The sequence below is a fragment of the Staurois parvus genome, unplaced genomic scaffold (genome assembly GCF_062004578.1).
Source record: "Staurois parvus isolate SC_StPar_1 unplaced genomic scaffold, SC_StPar_1.0 ptg000136l, whole genome shotgun sequence".
NCBI lineage: Eukaryota > Metazoa > Chordata > Amphibia > Anura > Ranidae > Staurois > Staurois parvus.
Genome location: NW_028317932.1, coordinates 11,873,527 through 11,899,249, shown reverse-complemented (window position 1 = coordinate 11,899,249; position 25,723 = coordinate 11,873,527). Strand labels below are relative to the sequence as shown.

General features: G+C 40.3%; 1 protein-coding gene across 2 annotated transcripts in view; it reads left to right on the top strand.

Moving 5' to 3' along the window:
* The window catches only part of AHR (aryl hydrocarbon receptor), a 168,002-nt gene that overhangs the window by 109,116 nt on the left and 33,163 nt on the right, over positions 1 to 25,723 (top strand). For both annotated transcript variants that reach the window (XM_089673179.1, XM_089673178.1), the window contains exon 4: positions 25,337 to 25,426. In XM_089673179.1, the coding sequence (XP_089529305.1) occupies positions 25,337 to 25,426 (90 nt within the window). The remainder of the gene's footprint in view (positions 1 to 25,336; positions 25,427 to 25,723) is intronic.

Below are 25,723 nucleotides of genomic sequence, written 5' to 3'. Positions count from 1 at the left end.
TTTAGTTACATAAAGCCACAGGTTTTCATTGTGCACCATTACGACCTTCTAGCCGCTGGCGTCCTGACAGCCAATGACACCATCAGTTGATAAGGAATATCCTAGTTTGACCCTCCCCTGCCCCTCTTCATCAGTGCTGGGGTCACTTTAGCTCTGTTATGGATAAAAACTGATGGAGAAGCAAAACACTGGAATATTAGTCAGTACCAGTGTGCAAAAGTGTATTTGCTTTGGAAGAATAAATCACCTCTAATGTTGGGTGTCCTACATGTGTAGATGTTGCTGTAATATATAAAACTATTAGAATAGTTTTTCATATTTTAGAATGGGGTGCCTCAAGACTGTCCATAACTTTAAAGGGTGCCTTGACTGAAAAAAGGTTGAGAAACACTGGCTTAGAGGACAAGTCCAGAGTCAGTGTATGAGTTATCCCATATCCCAGCCTTGGCCACTGGCTGGAGAAAGCACAGTGCTGGCAGAGATGGATGGAGCTGCTGTAAGGTCTGGAATCTAAGCTCTGAAAGCCTCCTGTTGTCACCGCTGTGTACACCCAAAATATAAGGACACGTTTTGAAGCAATTCTGCTTCTTTGTCAACTTCCAGGATTGCTTTGAAACGTGTCCATGTTTATTGGGGTACATTGCAGTGACAAAAGGAGGCTTTTGGCTCCTAGATATTATTATATTCATATTGCTTTTTCACTGTATATTTTTATCATGTATTTGTATATTCTAATCTTGAACTGATTTATTTATTATCGGCCTCATTTTTAGGATTTCATTGTTTTTTTTTCATCACACTCGCACAATCCTAATTAGGCTCTGACAATTACTTTGCACTAGTGGAGAACATTATTGGGCTCATCACAGCTATTTAAACAACAAGTGACATTTTTCTGCGGGTGAGCACAGTTTGTTACACAGGTTTTGCTGTGACCCTGTCCATTTCAGTTTTTACTAATGTTGGAATTGTAATCTATATACAGTGGGGCAAAAAAGTACTTAGCCACCAATTGTGCAAGTTCTCCCACTTAAAAAGATGAGAGAGGCCTGTAATTGGCATCATAGGTAGACCTCAACTATGAGAGACAAAATGAGAAAAAAATCCAGACAATCACATTGGCTGACTTGGAAAGAATTTATTTGCAAATTATGGTGGAAAATAAGTATTTGGTCACCTACAAACAAGCAAGATTTCTGGCTCTCACAGACCTGTACCTTCTTCTTTAAGAGGCTCCTCTGTCCTGCACTCATTACCTGTATCAATGGCACCTGTTTGAACTTGTTATCAGTATAAAAGACACCTGTCCACAACCTCAAACAGTCACACTCCAAACTCCACTATAGTGAAGACTGAAGAGCTGTCGAAGGACACCAGAAACAAAATTGTAGACCTGCACCAGGCTGGGAAGACTGAATCTGCAATAGGCAAGCAGCTTGGTGTGAACAAATCAACTGTGGGAGCAATAATTAGAAAATGGAAGACATACAAAACCACTGATAATCTCCCTCGATCTGGGGCTCCACGCAAGATCTCACCCCGTGGGGTCAAAATGATCACAAGAACGATGAGCAAAAATCCCAGGACCACACTGGGGGACCTTGTGAATGACCTGCAGAGAGCTGTGACCAACATACCAAAGGCTACCATCAGTAACACCGCCGCCAGGGACTAAGATCCTGCAGTGCCAGACGTGTCCCCCTGCTTAAGCCAGTACATGTCCGGGCCCGTCTGAAGTTTGCTAGAGAGCATTTGGATGATCCAGAAGAGGATTGGGAGAATGTCATATGGTCAGATGAAACCAAAATAGAACTGTTTGGTAGAAACACAACTCGCCGTGTTTGGAGGAGAGAGAATGCTGAGTTGCATCCAAAGAACACCATACCTACTGTGAAGCATGGGGGTGGCAACATCATGCTTTGGGCTGTTTCTCCGCAATGGGACCAGGATGACTGATCCATGTACAGGACAGAATGAATGGGGCCATGTATCGTGAGATTTTGATTGCAAACCTCCTTCCATCAGCAAGGGCATTGAAGGTGAAACGTGGCTGGGTCTTCCAACATGACAATGATTCCAAACATACCACCCGGGCAACGAAAGAGTGGCTTCGTAAGAAGCATTTCAAGGTCCTGGAGTGGCCTAGCCAGTCTCCAGATCTCAACCCCATAGAAAACCTTTGGAGGGAGTTGAAAGTCCGTGTTGCCCAGCGACAGCCCCAAAACATCACTGCTCTAGAGGAGATCTGCATGGAGGAATGGGCCAACATACCAGCAACAGTGTGTGCCAACCTTGTGAAAACTTACAGGAAACGTTTGACCTCTGTCATTGCCAACAAAGGATATATAACAAAGTATTGAGATGAACTTTTGATATTGACCAAATACTTATTTTCCACCATAATTTGCAAATAAATTCTTTCCAAATCAGCCAATGTGATTGTCTGGATTTTTTTTCTCATTTTCCTCTCATAGTTGAGGTCTACCTATGATGCCAATTACAGGCCTCTCTCATCTTTTTAAGTGGGAGAACTTGCACAATTGGTGGCTGACTAAATACTTTTTTGCCCTCTGTACATGCAATGCCACCACACACATTAAAACAAAATGTACAATGCAGTGGAAAACTATTCAAAGGGTTTTGACTCTGTAAAGTCACACATTATAGTTTTTGTAGAATAAATGAAAATTAGATGGGGATGGAATTTGACCTTGCATGTTTTAGAGTTGTCTACCAAAACATATTGTTTAATTGTAAGGCTTTCAGCCAGTTTGAAAGAGATTACCTGGTTATTCTAAAGCAGACCATGCACTTAACATTTTTCATTTTTGTGCCTCAAATTTTGCATATCGTTCATTGGTTAATATGTGATTGGCCCAAATTTATGGAAATGAAAGAATATTTGACAGTTGGCCAAACATCATTACTTCAGATGTTTTTTAACCAAGTGTTCTGTAATTCTGTATTACTAGTTCAACAGCTGTCTCAAAATCTGCAAATTAGGGTTAAGTATTGTCATAGAACACGCTCCCCCCCCCTCCCCTTCCCACCACCATTCATTGCCCACACTAAAGTATTTTCAAAACAGGAAAACACAAGCCCCACAATACCGCACTGCACCTCATAGACAGCCATGTGAGTCTCAAAGGATGGGGCAAACTGCCCACTCCCTAAACTAGAATTAAATGTTATTATTATGCAGGATTTATATAGCGCCAACAATTTGCTGCAACCACACTGTTGAGAGAGAAATCCCTCACACCAAGCCATTTTCCCGGTGGGGGAAGCTGTCCCTATTAGGAGAACAAAGTGATTGCTAGCAGCTATAACACATAATTTCATGTAAAATCAGGCAGGCTGGCTGTACACAGGTTGATCAATCGATCAACTTGGGTACATTCAGCCTGCCCATACATGGTTTGAATGGTTTGAACCGTCTGTTGCCCGCCTTAGACCATGGATTTGGTGCTGCTACCTTTGTTATTGGGCACTGGAAGAAGCTTTGCTGGGACCACCCCTCCGTGTAGCCATATAAGCCTGTCCACTCCTTTTTTTTTTTTTTTTTTTTTTTTCTACCAGATTTCCTTTCTTCTTTGACCGATTCTTTAAACCATTAGCCCAAATGCTAATGCTTATACTTCTGCTTTTTGATTGATCTTTCTTGAGTTCCTCCCTGACTTTGTATTGTCTGTGGTACCTGGATCTAATCCTGCCAACATTCTTCTTTTCTCTCTCCCTTCTGTGTTTTATCCTCTGTCACCTGTCTGTTGGGTTTCTTTGACCCTTCTGTACGAATAAGATAATAGGCATTTTAATGAACCTGTAAATTTCAAATCTTGAAATACAATGCAGGACACCGGTCCTTTCCCCTCTTTCCTTATCTCCCCACTGATCGCATAATATGGATACACTGGGGGGGGGGGGGGGGCCAAATCTTTTGCATCTATTCACCTGAAGGTAGCTCTATATAACCCATGGTCTATGAATATAGAATTTACAGGTGCATCAAAATTCCTATTTTCTGCTACAAGTGCTCAACCCTGAGCAAATCAAATACTAAGAATATCTCATCATACACTGCAAACACACATTAGATCTGTTGATTCACACAATTCATTATCAGATTTAAAATATTGCATATTTTGGATTTAATTTGATTTATTACTTTTTTTTTCATAGCTGTGTGAAACTTTTACAGAGAGAAATGTATGGTCTGCCATTGCTGACCTCTTTCTGAACATAGTAGTTGTCTGGGTATACAACACCAATTCCAAAAAAGTTAGGATTCTGTGTAAAATCTACATAAAAACCGAAAGCAATGTTTTGCAAACCTTATAAACCTATAATTTATTCACAATAGAAAATGGAAAACATATTAAATGTTTAAACTGAGAAAATTGTACCATTTTACAAAAAAATAAGGTCATTTTGAAATTGATGGCGGCAACAAATCTCAAAAAAGTTGGGACAGGGCCATGTTTACCATGGTGTGGAATCCCCTCTTTTAACAATAAACTTTGTAAAAGTCTGGAAACTGAGGAGACCAGTTGCTGAAGTTGTGGAAGAGGAATGTGTTCCCATTCCTGGCTGATATGGGGTTCTGACTGCTCAATCTTCCCGAATCTTCTTTGAATATATCTGTCGCATCTTGAGCAAATACAACAATTGATGAAAGGTTTGGACTTCAGGTAGGCCAGTTAAGCACCCAGACTCTTTTAATACCAAGCCATGCTGTTGTCATAGATGCAGTATGCATTGTCCTGCTGAAATATACAAGGCCTTACCTGAAGAAGACATAGTCTGGATGGGGGCATATACTGCTCTAAAACCTGGCTATATCTTTCAGCATTAATGGTGCCTTTGCAGACATGCAAGCTTCCCATTCCATACGTACTAATTGACCCCCCATACCATTAGAGATGCAGGCTTTTGAACTGAACACTGATAAGTCAGAAGGTCTCTCTGCTCTTTAGGCTGGAAGGCCGCGGCACGCATGGTTGCTAAAAAGAGTGCCAAATTTTGATTTGTTTTGCCCACAGAACAGTTTTCCACTTTGCAACAGACCATTTTTTAAATAAGCTTTGGATCAGAGAAGATGGTTGTGTTTCTGGGTCATATTCAGATACGAATATGACACAGCGGACTGTGTTCATGATTTTTGGAAGTATTCTTGAGCCCGTGCAGTGATGTCCATCACAGAGTCATGCCTATCTTTAAGGCTACATTCACACTTGTGTGACTTCAAACTTGTGCGCTTTTCATTGCGAATTTACAGTGCAACTTGATGAGTGCGACTTTGGCATTGATCAAGGATAACTATTTGCGCTGAACAAAGTCACACACAAGTCACATGTACAACATTCAGATGCAACTTCGGAGGGTCTGAAGTCTATGGCCCTCAAGGTATTATTATTATTATTATACAGTATTTATATAGTGCCAAAGGGTTTGCTCAGAGCTGTAAGTTGCATGAAAGTTGGACCAAAGTAGTGCAGGAACTACTTTGAAGTGGCTGCAACTTGAAGTCGCACAGATATGAGAGGTAACCATTGTGAACCATAGGGTGTAACTTGTTATGCGACATTGGACCCCAAAGTGTGAATGGGATTATGTGCTGCCACCTGAGGGTCTAAAGGTCAAATGCATCCAATATTGCGTTTCGGCCTTGCCCCTTGCCCACAGGGATTTCTCCAGATTCTCAGAATCTTTTGATGATATGTACCGTAGATAATGATGTATTTAGTCTTTGCAAATTTACATTGGGGACGTTATTCTGAAATTGTTCACCAATTTTTAGACACATCTCTTTACAGATTGGTGAACCTCTGCCCAGCTTTACTTTGAGACACTCTGACTGCTAAGAACTGCTTATACCCAGTCATGTTACTGACCTACTACCTACTTAACCTAATTAGTTGCAAAATGTTCTATCAGTTCTTCCTTGTTAGTACCACTTAATTTACCAGCTTTTTTTTTTGCCCTGTCCCATCTTTTGAGATGTGTTGCTGCCATCAATTTAAACATTACCTTTTTTTTTTTTTTCTTAAAATGGTACTTTTTTTTAATTAAAATAAACTTGTTATACTTACCTGCTGTATACAGTGGTATTGGTGTCCTTTTATCATGCAGCGGTAAATGGCCGCTGCTTAGTTCTCTGGCATTCTCAGAGGAGACAGTTTTTTCCTCTGAATGCCCGTTCATGAAGTGTAGATCGCTTCTCCTAATGGGGAGAGAAGCGATCTACAAACTCTTTGAATGCTGGAAAGCGGCTGCTGTTACTGTAATCTCGCGAGATTACAGTAAGAGATCAGTCAAACACAGTTTACTAAGCAGCTGTAAATTACCGCTGCTTCGTTTGCTGCTCCCCCAATTCTCCACATCTGGGCTGGAGAATCTGGAGGTAGAATTTTCACACAGATCGCCAGTGAAGGGCTGACATCGCTCCTTCATACACTGTCCTTCTGTGTGCTGAGATGATCAGCGGAGAACATGTTCTTCACTGATCATCGTCTGTTTCCTGAACCACTAATGATCTGAGATCAGCAACAATCCTTAGGATCACTGCTGATCAGTTTCATAAAAAAACACCATTGCACAAAGCAGCCCTGTCCTCCTCTTCTCTGGTCCCCTGCCAGTTCTCCTGGAATAGAATGCATGAAGATAAAAAAGCCTTCAGCCTTTAGAACCACTTTAATATGTTTTCTAATTTTTGTTGTGAATAAAATACAGGTTTATGGGATTTGCAATTCATATCATTCTGCTTATATGTAGATTTTACACGGCTTCCCAACTTTTTTGGAATTGGGGTTGTATCACTGATCCTTCTTGGCTCTGCGTTTTGAGTCACTAAGCTGAAACAAGGAATTCTGACTCTTCCGACTTTATCTGCAGCACACTTGCTTTGGGTCAAGAATCCAGTAATTGTTGGATCAGCAGGATGCAATTTGCATTTTTAGAAGATGGTAGGCTTAAAATGTCCACTGTTGAGAATTATTGAAATTATGAAAATGCTAGTTCCCTAGATGTTTCTCTTCATAACTTTCAGAATCACTGACCTAAGTATGCAGATCAGAAAAGTTAGAGTGAAATTATAATCCTTTATGACCATTTGTATTCCAGGTTTATATTTAGTCAACACTTGTATTGGTCATTGTGTTTTGTGTAGTTTTGTACTTGACAAAAGTCAAGAAGTGAAACCGTGATTGTAAGTGTTAATTCTGATTTAAATGTATAAGCTGCAGTGGTGCATTTTTCAGCAGTTACAAAGTATGTCGGAGCATAGATCTCTTTATGGATTAGAGTATATTTTCTTCTGAAGGCCACATCAAATTCTAAATCTTCCTTTTTTTGCACTTTAAGTGACCCTATGGTCAGCTCTGTTGTACTCATGCAGTTTTTTTGTTCTTTTGTAGTACATCAAACCACTTCAAGCAATTAAGGAAATTGCAGTTTACATTTGTCCCTGATACAATAAACATTTTTAACTATCTTTCTTAATGAATTGTTCATGGAAGAAACATATTATTGAATGTAAATTGGCATACTCAACAAAATCCCTTGACTTCAGGCAACTTAAAAATGGGAAGCACTGCTGCTTTGTAGAGGGCTTCTGGAAATGTAATTAATCTAGTATCACTGTGCAGAGGAAATCATACTACCTTACCTGACCAGGGTCGGCAGAGTGTTTTCTAGTTTCGTCAAAGAAATAATGTCACCAGCACACCGAGGATCACCAATATGGGTCCAAAGGTTTTAATAAACCATCACATAGTTACAGCAAGGCAACGTTTCGGAGTCTCGCAGGACCCCTTCATCAGGCATGTGACCAAGGGGTCCTGCGAGACTCCGAAACGTTGCCTTGTTGTAACTATGTGATGGTTTATTAAAACCTTTGGACCCATATTGGTGATCCTCGGTGTGCTGGTGACATTTTTTCCTTGCTGATTTTGTTCGGTTCCAGCCGACAGTCACTGCAGCACCCACTTATACACACAGCGATTTTTAACGCAGGAACGTGTGCGTTTGGATCATACACTTGCATTCTAGTTTCGTCAGTCGCAGGGCAATAAAGCATATGCACTAAGCTGTAGATCGTTTTGGTGCATGAAGGTGCATTGGAGTGTATAATGAATAGCAGTGTACCAATGCACATACAGTTGATGGTTTTACCATGTATTACTGCAATGCCAATGTTTGGATAGTCACTAGGCTGTTCATTTTGAATAGCACTCCATTACAAAATAATAACAAAATAATACACTTCCATGTGCCATTTGGTGAGTCAGGGAAAAAAGGTGCAGGCATGCTTTGTAAATTCACCCTAGTGCAGTGTTTATAATGCACCGGAACATATAGGTGCAAAGCCAGCCAAAGGCTTTCATTGCCACCTCCTCCTCTAAAAATGCTAGTTGTCTGGCTGTCACACTGATTCAGGACTTTCAGCAACCTACTCATAGAATGTATGCAGATAAGTCTGATCTCTGCTTTTCATAAATGATATGCTTGTTCTAGGTCAGGAGCTGCTAAGGTATTGAAGTCAGTGGTTCAACATAACCAGGCAACTAGCATTTTTAGCAATCATGGTACCATATTTTTCATGTGGTAGGTTTTCCTTAAGAAAACCCCCCCACTGCCAATGCCTAGGAGATGTTCTGAAATACTATGACACACTTTCCCGTGATATGGCACCTGACATCTAAAAGGTTGGGGGTGTTTTTAAACCTATGCAAATACCCGCCATGGTAAATTCAGTATTGGAACTCGAAATTCTGAAAGATCCAGTTGCACTGACAAAGAATTGATCTTGCAAGTTAGGTGTGATCAGGTTTGCCTACAGTGGTATCTACTGTTCAGTGTCTTGAAATTTTGAGTACAAAAAAAACTGTTTTCGTTTTTTCTGTTTTCCTTGCCTGACTTTGCGTTTCTCAGTAGTTAAAGGATAAGTCACGTTTTAACCTTTAACAGTACCCTCCAATATGTGCAGGCATTACTAAATGACAGGAACCTCAATGGACTATGGGAGCACTCACCAACGCCCTTGCAGTTCATTGAGAACTACAAGCCGTTGGCCGCAAACTGTGAATGAATGAAGCTGTGTGGGCAAAGCCCTGCATGGCCGAACTCTTTTCAAATATTGGCAGCGGGTGTAGAGAGAAAATTCCCGACTCGCTGTCACAGAGGGCGGGAAGAAGCATGTTACATGTTCCAAAAGTTGAACTTTTCCTTTTAAATATCTGAAAATTACTTGCCACCAATCCCATGTGCTGCATAATTTATTGTGCACATTTTTTTTTTTTTTTTTAAAAAAGGAATAAACTTTATGCATAAAACTTTACTTTATATGGTATCAAAGCAAGTTACTTAGTACAGTTTAATTTGAGCAGAATAGGAAAATTAAATTTTAATCTTTCTATGAATAACTGAGACAAGATTTAGGGGCACGAACAACCTTTAAAGCTCTCACCCCCAGAATTGCTCCATGGATTGAGCCTAACTGGACTGTATCTTAAATCAAAGGAATAATATACGTTAGTTTGACTAATGTACCACAATATGATTGGTTTAACAGCCACTACTGAATAATTGACCCCCCCTTCTTTTTTTTTTTTTTTCTTCTTCTCTCCCTCCCCTCTATGACATTACCTTTCCTATCTCTTTTCATCTGATGCGCCCTTCTCTTTTCTTTTCCTTCACACCTTTTTCTTACCCAACTGACTATATCTCTTATAAGGGACGGAGTGTCCTCTCGCATATAGGTGTGCTTGTCCTTTATAAAAAGAAACCTACATTTCCCGGATATGGACACATATGATATGCACGCCTTTAGATGATATCGTTGTCCTATGCTTCATTGTCCTATTATCTGAGCACTCCCTACTCAATAGATCAGCATCCATCCTAATTTCTAGGCTACCATTTATAATCAATACTTTACTGGTTTATATCGTTCACCTGTTATAATGTGTTATTTTGCTTCAGAACGATTCACACTTCAAATGAATATCTGATAACCCGTCTGCGTTACGGGAGAATAGGCCAGATGTATATACGCGGACTGTGCTCCATATCTGTATATGACCTGATATGCCTTTTACGTCAAATACTTTTTTTGAAAAAAAAAAAAAAATTTTAAAGGATACTCCCATCCAACAGTTTTGGATAGATGAAAAACAGGTACTTTCCTCTTAAGCTTTCTTGACCCATCCCGGTATAACCGCTTGAAGTACAGAGACATATCAGTATGCTGCTGGTCGTCAAGTGGTTATATTGTTTGAAAGTGGTATGTCAGACTTTTCTATCTTCTGCTATTCCTGCTTATTCAGAGATGATGTTTTCTCTTTTCTAGTCCACTGATAAATTTTCGATCACCGCATCTGTGTTGCACTAAATAAGGTTGTAACTGAAAGCTCTACTAACTTATCAACCATTATTTGGTCTTTCTCCTCATAATTGTAAAGAATTTTAGTATAACTCATGCTTTTCTTTTGATGTTGTCAAGGTTTCCAAGAATGTAAATGCTAAGGCTAGCCATGCTGGCTAAACAAAAAAAAATAAAAATAAAAATAAAAATGATTTAACAGTTTCCTACGAACACACTATATGGTGTGAATGGACAAATCTTCTGCTGTGGCTTTTGTATTCTGATAGCCCGGGTGTGGGGGCCTGGGGTGGATTTATGTAGCCGCTATTTGACTGACAATTGTCTCACCCAGCACCTTTAATTTTTTCAATCAGAGGATGTCAGATGGGAGGTTGTTGACATGGCCACCCAGGAAGCCAATTTTGACTGTTTAATCAAGAACCAAACAAAATGCGATCAGTGTATGGCCAATTTTATTTTTTTGGGTTTATCTTGATCTCAGAGAATTCGGTAAGGATTTGGATAAAGTTAGTCAGGGTAGTACTCAGGGGCGGACTGACAACTCATAGGGCCCCCGGGCAATAGGGGATCATAGGGCCTCTGTGTCCTTGCCCAAACTCAAAAAAGCCTATGAAAAAGGTACAAGGGGCATCTCATGGGGCCCCCTACTGACCCCGGGCAGTGCCCGAGTTTCCAAATGGTAAGTCCACCCCTGGTAGTACTGTATGTTGAGGTTTGGGGATTATTTGAAAATTCAGATTGGTTACATTGCAGGGTTCTGGTTAATCAGAGCTTAATTGTAGTGGTTATATTAATGTTAGGAGTAAATACTGATTTTCATTTGAAACTCTTGACTATATTACTACCAATACTATTCACCTTTGACTTGTCTGCCAAAAGCCTTCCATCTAGAAATCACAGCATTGACTATTTTTTGATTTTAAAGCCCAAAAATTGTAATTTCCTTAGCGGTAGTTACAATATAGAACTGAAGACATGGGATTCAGATGTACTTTTGCTTACCTGTTTATGCATATATAAACTCTTAAGTGAAATGATCACCTCTGCTTATAGTTTGTACAGAGTAAATATAGAAACATTTTGAATAATTTTCTATGTTCGTCTCTTCTAAGGTTGTGTAAGTTTACGTTAACTTTAGGCAGTGTGGCATCCTAAAATGTCTCCTTTTTAAATGATCTCTGACTGAACAATTAATCTTGTTTACAGAGATAATGTACAGTATACCTGTTGTGGATCTCATTGTCTCTTCATGCCATAATGACTTATCAGTTATGAGTCTCCCCATTTTTGAGTCCAGTTGAGAATACAAAACCACCACTGCTTTCAATTTATATTTTATATTTATTTTATGTTACTATTTAAAGCACTATCATGTGTCACCATTGGTGCTGCAATTCTTAACATCTGCTGTATAGCAGATATCGGAAAGGGTATACCAGCTCAACTTGCCAGACAGACAATGAGCATTTTCAATAAGATGTCAACAATGACAGCTTACATATTTTGCTCACTACAGGTTTTCTTTAAACTGGTTATAGATACAGTGCCTTGAAAAAGTATTCATACCCCTCAAAATTTTCCACATTTTGTCATGTTACAACCAAAAACATTAATTTACTTTATTGGGATTTTATGTGATAGACCAACACAAAGTAGCACATAATTGTGAAGTGGAAGGAAAATGATAAATGGTTTTCAAAATTTTTTACAGATATCTGAAAAGTGTGGCATGCATTTGTATTCAGTACCCTTTACTCTGATACCCCTAACTAAAATCTAGTGGAACCAATTGCCTTCAGAAGTTACCTAATTAGTAAATAGAGCTCACCTCTGTGTAATTTAATCTCCGTATACATACAGCTGTTCTGTGAAGCCCTCAGAGATTTGTTAGAGAACGTTGGTGAACAAACGGCATCATGAAGGCCAAGGAACACATCAGACAGGTCAGGGATAAAGTTATGGAGAAGTTTAAAATAGGTTGGGTTATAAAAAAAAAAATATCCCAAGCTTTGAACATTTCATGGAGCACTGTTAAATCCATCATCAAAAAATGGAAATAGTATGGCACAACTGAAAACCTAGCAAGACATGGCCATCCACCTAAACTGACAGGCCATACAAGGAGAACATTAATCAGAGAAGCAGCAAAGAGGCCCATGGTAACTCTGGAGGAACTGCAGAGATCCACAGCTCAGGTGGGAGAATCTGTCCATATGACAACTATTAGTCATGCTCTCCACAAATCTGGCCTTTATGCAAGAGTGGCAAGAAGAAAGCCATTATCGAAAGCCATAAGTTGTCCAGTTTGCAGTTTCCATGTGGGAGACACAGCAGACATGTGGAAGAAGGTGCTCTGGTCAGATGAGACTACAGTTGAATTTTTATGGCCTAAATGCAAAACCCTATGTGTAGAGGAAAACTAACACTGCTCATCACCCTGAACACACGTGGCAGCATCATGTTGTAGGGATGCTTTTCTTTAGCAGGGACGTGGAAGCTGGTCAGAGTTGATGGGAAGATGGATGGGAAATCTTAGAAGAAATCCTGTTAGAATCTGCAAAACACTTTAGATTGGGGCGGAGGTTCACCTTCGAGCAGGACAACGACCCTAAACATACAACCAGAGCTACAATGGAATGGTTTAGATCAAAACATATTTGTTTGTTAGAATGGCCCAATCAAAGTCCAGACCTAAATCCAATTGAGAATCTGTGGCAAGACTTGAAAACTGCTGTTCGCAGATGCTCTCCATCCAATCTGACAGAGCTTGAGCTATTTTGCAAAAAGAATGGGCAAAAAATTTCACTCTCTACATGTGCAAAGCTGGTAGAGAGATACCCAAAAAGACTTGCAGCTGTAATTGCAGCAAAAGGTGGTTCTACAAAGTATTGACTCGGGGGGCTGAATACAAATGCACGCCACACTTCCAGATATTTATTTGTAAAAAATGTTGAAAAACATTTATTTAATTTCCACTTCAAAATTATGTGCCACTTTGTGTTGGTCTATCACATAAAATCCCAATAAAATGCATTTATGTTTTTGGTTGTAACATGACAAAATATGGAAAATTTCAAGAGATATGAATACTTTTTCAAGGCACTGTATTTTGCGATTTGGTAAAATACTGCCTGGCTAGTTGAACGATCACTTGGGGGTGTCTGTTGAGTGCCATTAGACCAAGATCTAGTCATCGGCACATCTTGCTGAAATCATTCTCATAGAAGGTCATCCAGTGTAAGAAGTCTTCTATTCCTTGACTATAGGAAGTTTTCCCCTGCCATAACTATTTCTTATTTACTTGTTGCTGAATACTTAAATGTACCTTAAAAGACTTTCAAGAATGTGCATATATAGTAATGCATTTTCCATGAGTTAATTGGCATTTCCAAAAATTAGTCCTGTTCTGAACAAGAAAAGTATATCAGATCTGTGGCTAAGTACATGCATTTTTTTAAGTTGTAACATGGATTCCATTCATTGCATTGAATAGAGTCCTTTTCAGGGTCTGACCCTGCATCAACACATAACTGGCAGCATGGCAAAATCATTGACCTGAACATTGAATGGTGAATAGTTGCTAAAATGTTAGTGTTGCAATTCCTAAAGTCCATGTCTAATACAGTGCTAGGGTTAGAAAAACAATTCCTCTTTTAAACTATGTGCTTAGATATATATATTCTCATAAATTACAGAGACTGGATACTCTTTCATATTTTACAGCTGCTTTAATTGGCGTTTTTTTTTCTCTACAGCCAGGTAACTCCCCAGCATGTTATCCTATGTGTTTATGCACACACAGGCTTTAATCAGCATTTTTTGACTGGAAAAAACCCCCAGAACTAGTGGGTTTCTAGAAGAGTTCCTTAGCTGTACAAATGCTCTAATGCTGTAAAATGCGGTAAAACACAAACCTGCTTTTTGGGCGTTAAAAAAACACTAAAAAACGTAAACATGGAAAAACGCGGCTAAACGCTAATGCAAAGATGCTAAAAAATTAGGAAAAACTTGAGTTTTTAACGTGACTTTATGCAGCTAACACTACTGCCATTTTTAAAATGCCCAGTGTGCATGAGGACTAATAGTTTTGCCAGCCATGGTGGCCTCAATGGCAAGTTTCTCAAAAAAAATAGCAGTTTTGCCCATAAAAAGTTACATGGAAGAGGAATTTAACTGGTGGCTTCAAACCACAATTCCACTCCAGTCAGTTTCATTGTTTATAATGTGTATTGGTGGCAATTTAAAAATTATTGAATTAGCTGATATTACACAACCTTTTTTTCCCTATCCACTATGTCATTCATTACACACTTAAAACATTATTGCATTACCAGGTGATTTATGCATTAAGGCTACTTTTGAATGTTGCATTTAAATGTTCCTGTATAATAAATTTCATTGTATGGCTTGGGGCAGATCTAGGTGTTCTCCCCTGTTGATACCGAAGAGGTATCAGAAGGCTACTGACAGTTTTGTATGAAAGCTGGCAGGTTAGGACTAATACATTGGTGCGGGGTGGACTAAAGCTGGTCATATTTTTCTTTCAACAGACTCCTGCTGTGCTATTGTGCTCTGGCCACGGGTAGACTTCCCCATCATCAGAGTACACGAATATAGTCGGCAGCACTCATCGTTCGTGGGAAAACCCGACAGGTTGGTTGTACATAAGTTGATAATTAGATTGACTTCTGTACAACCAGACTGTCCACACATGGATCAAAATTCATCCAGTCCCTGCTGAACCAGATGAATTTTAGTCCATGTATGGCCACCCTTGGCAATTAGAGCCTTTTTTTTTTGCATCCCTAATTCTACTGTAGAGGCTCTTAAGGCCCCGGTCACATCAAAGCCCATTTTTCAAAATCAGGTGACTTGACGATTTCAGTTGCGATTTGCAAGACATCTGACACAGATGTCTATGCAAATCGCAACAAAAGTAGTGCATGCATTGCTTTAGAAGTCGGTGCGGCTCCGACCTGTCAGAACTGCACCAATATGATGACTCTAATAGCGGACAGTAGGGTACGACTTGACATATGATTTGAAAAATGTCTTTCCAGAACCATTCAGTTGAAATAAAATGTTAATTTACCTAAACCACTCCAGAAATTAGGTTTACTGCTTCTTTAAGGTCAATATAGTCAGTCTTCACATGAAAGCAGCCCCGTTCTTGCTTACATTCAACCCCTATACTGGTCTAGCAGCCAAAAGTTCATGCTGCATTTTACACATTTTGTTTACTCAGCTCATCACATTTTATATTTACTTAGTTCCTAGCGAAAATATGTTCATACACTGCATGATCATGCCGCCTTCTTTTAGAAACCTAGATTACTTTTTTTTTCTTTTTTTAAAGGTTGCATTGTATCAAGCATCTAACTGGATCACAAAACTGTCCAAGTTCTTTTGGCTTTTGTTACTTCTTCGTACTGGAAGTTAATCGGAACTAGTAGAAGTACTGCCAATTTTTACATGTTTTGTTTGTTATCAACAAGGCATAGGCTATGTTGATTGTATGTGCAGATAAATGCACTTTCCGTGACTTATCACTAAAGGAGCCGTCTTGTCTACTTGTTTGCTGAGAGGCAGCCCTATCCGAATCAGATTTTTCTTCCTGTTATGTATTTATTGATCAAATTAAACTTTGTTCTTTACATTTTCCCCAAACTCATGAAATAGACTGTAGACAAGATATTAAAGCTACCTGTTTTGCTAACAGAGCTAACTTTTTTTTTTGTTTTGTTTTTTGGAGTTTGTTATGCAAATTGACAATGGTCAATGCATGCACACTTGAAAAACTATGAGAAGAATGTACTAGGACTGGAGTAAACATAATCTGTAGCACCCATACATGGTAAGCAATCAGCTTCTAGCTTTTATTTTCAAAGACTGAACAAGTTAGAAGAAATTTGGTATGGTTCACAGCTGCTCCAGATACATGCTCCATTTTTAGTAAATTCCCCCCATTGTATCATGTGGCTTATCCAGAAATTCTCCCAGCTGCTGAGTAGGAACAGTGCAGGAACATAGAATGCATGAAGGTAAAAAACCTTCAGCCTTAGAACCACTTTAAGTTCATGTAGTTGCATAAGGGGCCAAGACAGAGCATTACTACACGGAACAGCAAGGCTCCTCCAAATCCTGTCCTCTCTTTTGTTGACAGCTGCAGTTTTCAAAACCATGAAAGCTGAAATATGTCCAAAAACTATTTTTGTACATTTGCACAGTAAAAAGTTATTTGTAATGATGTGTGCCCTATCTCTGGCTGCTGCTGCATTTGTTAAAACTCTTATTTTTATTCAGTTCACAGTCTCTTGCTCTGGCTCCCAGTAGTGCTGAATAACTGACATGGCAGGTGGATAAAATGTAACTTGTCTAATGCAAGAAGTAAAACAGATTTTCAAGCATTGTATAAATGAACACATTTTAACGTGCATTAAATATATATATTTACTTTAGTTTTGCTTTAAATTTTGAATTTATTGTCTATAAAAACTAGTATAATGTGGAGTCAGCCAGATTGCAGTTTTTCCCTTTGCTCTTGCAAATGACTCATTCTTTTCAAAAGAGGATGATGGATATATCTGTCTCTAACGTAAAGCTGTAAACAAAAACTACCATAAGCTTATTGCCCATATCAAGAGATTGCCAAACATACTTACAGGTTAAAGCCAGCCATACATGGATCGAAATTTGGCCAGTTCAGCAGCGGCCAGCCAAGATTTGATCCATGTATCGGCTGGCTGATTGTATCCAAGTTGATCCATCATTCGACTTGGGTACAACCAAACTGTTGGCTTTTTTGACATTCGATTACTGCCAGCAGCTCTAGGGAAATAAGCTAGAAGTAATTTTGGGACACTAAGTTATGGTGTGGCCTACAGGAGATTGGACACTTGCACACAGAGCTAACACAGACATTTAGGTATAACCCCTCTTTATTCCCATTATGTTCCAGTTTTTTTGCTACTGTCCTATAAAAAATGTCTTCTCTCCTCAGAGAGGCACAAAACGAAATATTATTTTTTTCTGCATTTTATGAAGATTCCTTTTAATCCAATCCAGTCTCTCCAGCTGCTGCAGAGCTTTCCAGATCGGCTGAGCCTCAGCATAGCTGCAGAGGCTGAACCTGGACCCTAGTGTGAGGAAGACAAGGTCACTGGCCTATACTGTGATTTGCGGGCATTGGGCTCTGCTGTGGTGCTCCCCAGACTCTTTGTGTACGCTTTGAGTAAGTTATCTGTAGAGCGATGTGAAGCACCAGGGCCTCAATGTACTTGTCTAGTGAAGTCCTATCATGAAGATTGCTTTGGGAGTATACCCACTGCTGAAGACTGTCTGGTATGTGCATACTGTCCTACCCTGGCCCCTGTCAGCCATCCATGCCTTCTTCTCCAGAGTCAATCTCTGATTTCCCTCTGTCTGCGACTGATTCTGCATATTCAGCTGAGGATGTTGAGGAGTGTGCCCCGTACCTTTGGAAGAGTTGGTACATGAGGAGGTTCAGTTTGCTGACATAACTCCTAAGGATAGCATTTAATTTCTTATTGATTCAGTACGCACATATTTATACCTTCAGCAACCTGCAACTACTTTCTCTAAAGTTATCAGACCCAAGAGACCATCCTGTCCAAATTACATATAGCATCCAGTTCATGGGCCTACTCTACCAATGGAGGGGTGTTTGGTTTGAGTCAGTGTCTGGCAATACCGGTACGTGCTGCGATAAGCAACTCAAGTAATAGGCCTTTCTTGAAGTGGTTGTAAAAGCGAAAGGGTGATTTATCAATTTATTTTTTACGTAAAACATGTCATACTTGCTCTGTGCAGGTGAGGGAGGGGCACTCCTGGCTCCTCCCTCCTGTCGAGTTCCTTCATAGCAAGCTTGCTATAGCTTCTGAGCCACTGCTCTGTGTGTCCATTCAGGAGCAGAGCATGACTCGGTCCTGCCCCCTGCTCTCTGCTCATTGGCTCACTGGCTGTGGTTGAAAGTAGCAGAAACCAATGGCTCCAGCTGCTGTTTCAGCCAAGAGAAGGAAGAATCCCCAGAGCCGATGCTCTCATGCACGTCACTGGATCGAGATGGGGCCCAGGTGACTTGGGGGGGGGGGGGGGCTGAGGGGATGCATGAAGGTAAAAAACAAACCTTCCACTACTTTAATGCATTCTCTGCAATAAAGGTATAAAAAAAACCTTTTACGGGTAGCATTCCCCCCCCAAAAAAAAATACCTGAGAGAGAGAAAAATATAGGGCCATTATTCACAATTAGCCCTGAACTGTTAACCTGTAAAGGATTTGAAAATGGCACCTATGGAAATTTTGGGTACAAACATTTGTTGCTGTTTCCTGGTGGGTGTACAATTTTGAGGGTTGACATGTTGGGTATCAATTTACTCAATACAACCGCATCTGTTATCTTTTACCAAACAAATTGGATGATATATTGTGTACACTTACATAAACTTTAGTGTATTCTTTACTGAAAATTTGCATTTGATAAACACGCATGTTAATATCATGTTACATAAAAATAATTACAGCTGCCACTATTAAATTCTCCAGGATCTTTGCTTTCAGAAATATATACTGTGTGGTGGTTTAGCAATCTTAGGGGGTGACTTACTAAAACTGGTGCATTTGGAATCTGGTGCAACTGTGCATGATAGTCAATCAGCTTCTAACTTCAGCTTGTACAATTAAGCTTTGGCAATAAAACCTGGAAGCTGATTGGTTACCATGCACAGCTGCACCAGATTTTACACTCTCCAGTCTTAATAAATCTCCCCCTTAATCTTCAGCCTAAATTGTGCATTTTACCACGTGTACAAAAATGTAAAAGATGGCGCTGGTAGCAAAGTGGTTAATGAATTATTAAGAAAACAGAATTTTTGAATACTGAAATCCTTTTCTTAGTGTTCATTAAAGTATAACTGAAGGAAAAACTTCAGATTTAGTTAGAGTGGAGAGTTTTTAGAACACGTCAGGTTTATATTGCTGTATCTGTCCCCTTTATGGAAATTCATCCACTCTATTTGTTCTGGTGACCATTTTAAATTAAAAAGTGAAAGATAAAAAAAAGGTCATATTTTCAGTGTTCACCAGAACTGGGATAGTGGGAAATTTTCCAATGGGGATACTGGTTGTGGTGACTCTGGTTACTTCCAGGGATTTCCCTATCTTCCTGTTGTGGCTATGGTACAGGAAGTGATGGGAAATCTCCCCAGTGAGGCACAGGTGAAAGGAAAAAAAAACTGAGAGAAGTTTTAACTCTCGCTTACTCTATCCAAAATGCAAAAGAATCGCCTTCAGTTCTACCTAAGGACACCAGTCCTTTTACCCCTTCCATTCCTAATATTACTTTTCCACAAAACTTGAGCTGCATGATGGGAGTGGGAGGGGGTATACCTGGGTATTATACCAGTATAAACCAGTGTGTCAAAATTACTTTTGCCCTGTGTCCTTCTAAATTGGTTCTAAACTGTTGACCATAAACTGCACAGGAATGAAACAAATCCTCCTACATAAGTTGTACCTGCTTATCTGCGGTCTTCTCTTCTCTACATTGTTTCAAAGTCCAGAATTTATAAATCTTTTCTGAGAGTTCAAAAAAAAGGGGGCAGAGAGCTGAAATGACACACTGCATGTGTGGACTCTGCTGTGGTTTGTAACAATAGTAATTTTAGTTCTTTACATTTTTTACAATTACAATTTTTTTTTTGTTTGTTTAAAAATAACAAACATGTTATACTCACCTGCTCTGTGCAGTGGTTTTTCACAGAGCAGCCCGATCGTCCTCTTCTCGCGGTTCCCTGCAGGTGCTCCTGGCCCCTCCCTCCTGTTGAGTGTCCCCAGAGCAAGCAGCTTTGCTCAAGAGCTACTGCTCTGTGTGTCCATTCACACACAGAGCCACGGTTTGGCCCCACCACTCTCTTTCCTCATTGGCTCACTAGTTGTGATTGACAGCAGCACTGTCTCAGCCAGTGAGGAGCGAGAGTCTCTAGAGAGCCAAGGCTCTCATACAAATCACTGGATCAAGATGGGGCTCAGGTAATCACTAGGGGGGAGCTGAGGTGGAGCTGCACACAGGTTTTATACCTTCATGCATAGAATGTATGAAGGCAAAAAAACCTTGAGCCTTTACAACCACAATTTTAAAACCAGCTGACACCCTCAAGAAAGGCTACTGGTGTGACCATAGTGTTTGTTTCCATTTTCACAGAGCTGTAGATTTTTGTTTTGTTTTGTTTTGTTTTGTTTTTTTAAAGTCTAATGAAGCTTTATTATATTGGCATTAATAACTGTGCTTGGTAGCATTCAGTTGTGTTTTTAAAGCAAGTCTAACCTAAATTACCACTTTTAATGCAAATTAACTTTTGCAACGAGTATTTTTGGTACTTTTGCTTAGTAACTAAAACTTAGCAGCATATATGTGGAAGTTATAGTAGGTAATGGACCTGAAGATTAAGTTATCAAAAGGGAATAATTTACCGTATTTGCCGGCGTATAAGACGACTTTTTACCCCTTGAAAATCTTCTCAAAAGTCGGGGGTCGTCTTATACGCCGGTATACGGCATACTGACACTTTTTAGGGGGACGGGGCGTTGCCGCCGCCGCCCCCCCCCCTTCCCCCAATGGAAGGGACACTAAGTACAGGGGTGGGCAGCGGCTGTTTCTTACCTGGTTCCGGTCCCACGACGATCCGGTCCAGGAAGCGCGGCTGCACCTTCAGTTCGGCCACTGGATGTTCGTGCGGCTGCTCGGCTCCGCCTCCTCACCAGTGATTGGCCGCCAGAACTGTAGCTCAGGAAAGGCACACAGGCGGCCAATCACCGGCGAGGGGGTGGAGCCGAGCGGCCCCGCGAAAATCGAGTGCAGGACCAGCAGGTAAGTGGTCAGTGTAGAGGTGCTGCTGCAACCACATATGCTGGCTGCAGCAGCACCATACGAGAACAGGGTCAGCAAGTGTCAGTGGGAGGAATAGTGCCCCATCATTGGTGTCACTGATACCAATGATGGAGCACTATTCCTCCCACTGATACCAATGATGGGGCACTATTCCTCCCACTGACACCAACGATGGGGCACTATTCCTCCCACTGACACCAACGATGGGGCACTATTCCTCCCCCCCACTGACACCAACGATGGGGCACTATTCCTCCCCCCCACTGACACCAACGATGGGGCACTATTCCTCCCCCCCACTGACACCAACGATGGGGCACTATTCCTCCCCCCCACTGACATCAACGATGGGGCACTATTCCCCCCCCCCCCACTGACACCAATGATGGGGCACTATTCCACCCCCCACTGACACCAATGATGGGACACCATTCCTCCCACTGACACCAATGTTGGGACACCATTCCTCCCACTGACACCAATGATGGGGCACTATTCCCCCCACTGATGCCAATGATGGGGCACTATTCCCCCCACTGATACTAATGATGGGGCACTATTCCTGCCACTGATACCAATGATGGGGCACTATTCCCCCCACTGATACTAATGATGGGGCACTATTCCTCCCACTGATACTAATGATGGGGCACTATTCCTCCCACTGACACCAATGATGGGGCACTATTCCTCCCACTGATACTAATGATGGGGCACTATTCCTGCCACTAATGCCAATGATGGGGCACTATTCCTGCCACTGATACCAATGATGGGACACTATTCCTGCCACTGATACCAATGATGGGGCACTATTCCTCCCACTGATACCAATGATGGGGTACTATTCCTCCCACTGATACCAATGATGGGGCACTATTCCTCCCACTGATACCAATGATGGGGCACTATTCCTGCCACTGATACCAATGATGGGGCACTATTCCTGCCACTGGTGTGCATTGGAAGAGGGGTAGTCTTATACGGCGAGTATAGCTCAAACACTAAATTTTAGCAGGAAAAGTAGGGGGGTCGTCTTATACGCCCAGTCGTCTTATACGCCCAGTCGTCTTATACGCCGGCAAATACGGTAATCATTTATATCAGATCAGTTTACAATTTTCACTCTTATGTTTTTGAGTGCAATACTGTATATACTGATCAGCCATAACATTATTACCACCCACTTAATATTGAGTTTGCTCCTCTTTTGTTGCCAAAAGAGCCCTGCCCATCTAGGCATGGACTTTTCTAGACCTCTAAAGTTATGCTGTGGTATCTGGCACCAGGCTGTCAGGAGCAGATTCTTTAAGCTTCCACCGGATTTCCTTCTTCCCATAGTGCATTCTGGTGCCACCTCTTCCCCAGGTAAGTGGTGCACGCACAACTGGCCATCCACATGATGAAAAAAAAAATGTGATTCATCAGACCAGGCCACCTTTTTCCATTGCTCTGTGGCCCAGTTCTGATGCTCACGTGCCCATTGTAGGTGCTTTTGGCTGTGGTCAGCATGGGCACCCTTATCGGTCTGCAGCTATACAGCTCCTTGTGCAACATACTTCAATGCACTGTGTTCAGAAATCATTCAGTCAGAACCAGCATTAACGTTTTCATCAGTTTGAGCTACAGTAGGTCTTCTTTTGGATTGGACTACACATGTCAGCTTTTGTTCACATGCTTCAATGAGCCTTGGGTGCTCGCGACCCTGTTGCTGGTTCACTGGTTTTTCTTCTTTGGACCACTTTTGGTAGGTCCTGACTACTGCAGACTGGGAATGTCCCACAAGAGCTGCAGTTTTGGAGTTGCTCTGACAGCCATTACAATTTGACCCTTGTCAAAGTCGCTCAGATCCTTACGTTTGCAATATTTCTCTGCTTTTAAACTCATTAACTTCAGAGTCAACATGTTCACTTGCTGGCTGATATATCCCACCCACTTTCAGATGCCATTGTAATGAGATGATCAATGTTAATTCACTTTACCTGTCAGCGATCATATTGTTAGGGCTGAACGTGTATATGAAAATAAGGAATAACACAAGCTATTTTCTCATTTATGGGTACCTGTAAAAAAAAAAAAAAAAATATGGATTTTTGTATTTGAACCTTAGGCAGGCATCTAAGTATGCAGAATGCTCTGTGTGTAGGAAACATAAAATTGTTGTGTTTTGGAATAACAAAGATGCACAAGAGAGCAAAGTTTTTCTTTTATTTTGCCTGAGCTTTTCTTTGCTAGACAAGTCCTACAATATCTATTACTTCTTCTTGTAGTATTACAGGGCAGGGTGGTTCACTAATCCCTGAGTAGACTTTACAACCACTTTGAGTAATTTTAAAACCATAAGACACCCTCAAGAAAGGCTGCTGGTGTCACCATTGTATCTGTAGTTTCCATTTTTACAGAGCTGTAGATGTTCTTTTGCTTTGTTTAGTTTATTTAAAGTCTAATGAGGCTTTATTATATTGGCATTAATAACTAGTAGGTATTGGACCTGAAGATTAAATTCTTAGATTTGAATCTCTTAATTTTGTTATCATAAATCCAAAAGTTCACATTGCAGGCAAAGTTAGCTTAGCACCCAACGAAGCACCAACTTTACCCAGAACGTTGTGAAATTTTGGATCCATGGCAAAATAAGGTACAGTAGAATTGTAATGTACTCCCTGTTTTATGAACTGAAATTATGGACCTATGCATAAGTTGAAACCTCTTGAGAAATATGGTAAGTTACCACATAATAATGAGCAATTTACCTTACCATGTTGTACTGCTTCTGATTATTTCTTATTTTTAATGATCCAGAGCTTCCCTAGGAGCCCAGAAATGGATTTATGGTTCATGAAAGACACTTGCCTTCACTTTGGCACTGTTAGAGTACCCCCTCCCAATATCTCAAGGAAAGTGTCTCACTCTTAACTAGGCTCCCAAATTATTTGTTTGTTCACCTTTATGGGGAATTCATCAGGGAGAATAACAAATCTTTGCAGTGACCTAGTGAGCATAACTGGACATTTTGCTGGGTAAATCCCAACACTGGCACCCACCAAAGGAAAAGGATAGTATATCATTCCAGGTTCTTGTGGTTATCAGATTTTGGTGTTGGCATTTGGCTTCTACAGATGCATACCTTCTACATACTTTAATAATGGTAGACAGTATTGACACACCATTAGATAGTATCAACAAACCTATGTGCAGTTCATGTAGTATATGTATTCCGATGTGAAGATGTACCCACAGAAATATGCAAAAAAAAGGAGGGGGGGGGGGTCCTGAAAGGTGAAGTTACATAGATGGCACTACGCTTTGAAAATAGTACATCAAATAATTTTTGGGTTTTACAAGCCCAGTTATTCATAGGTATGCTTTCTGCTGAGAACAGAGGTGTATATAAGACAGGTCTTTCAGCTCATAATGCCAAATATCTCAAGAATGGAGTATACTCATAGAATTTGGCAGTCCTGTCCATCGGACTTACATCTGTTGGGTGTAATAGATCCATGTGGCCCATGTCTTATAAAATGTCATATTTCCCTTTGAATTCATGAACCCAGCATTCTGCCTCCATAATCCTATCCATCTCTAGACTTTAATCAGACAGGGTAGGACATACATCACTCTTCAAATAACGAGGTAAAAGGATTTTTGCTGCTTTGAGGAAAAAAAGTAGAACACTTCTTGTACACTTTTACTGAAATTGCTGTATCATGACATATTTGAAGAGGATCTTTGCTTATTGGAAAAGGTGTTATTCTGTTTATACAAATTAAAATGTCATCCCATTGTTTTTGGACTTTTGGACAATGCCACCATAAATGCATAAACGTGGAGTAGTGTTAATGTAAACATATATTTTTTTTTAATGCTCCCAAACATTTCCGTGGGGGCACAACCTGCTTTTCTTTAGACAAAACAAAAACATCTGTGAGTTCTATATATTCTATATAGAGTCATATCATGTGGTCTTGCATAAGTTACTTTACATTTGACCGTGGTGATAATTATAAAATGTAGCAGAGTATTCAAATTATGATTTCATCTCTTTCAGGCACTCAATGGATTTGTCTTGGTGGTTGCTGCAGATGGCCTTGTCTTCTTTTCCTCATCCACCATTCAGGATTATCTTGGGTTTCAGCAAGTATGTGTTCTTGCTATATTGTTATTCATGTTCACCTGCTATTTCAGTTTGCACCCATTGTTTGTTTTTTTGTTTTGTTTTTGTTTTTTTTGTTTTTTTTTAATTTTTGGAGGTTTGGGTAAGGTGACCAGAATTCTGCTATTTTATGGAATCGACACTGTTTTTAGAGAGCTGTCTCTAAATATAAAATGCATTTGCTTCTATCTCTGGTTGACATCAGCTGCTCTTTTTGCAGAACAACATTTATTTAGTTCAGTTTTTGCTTTGAGGCAGATGTCATTTACATTTACTATCAGC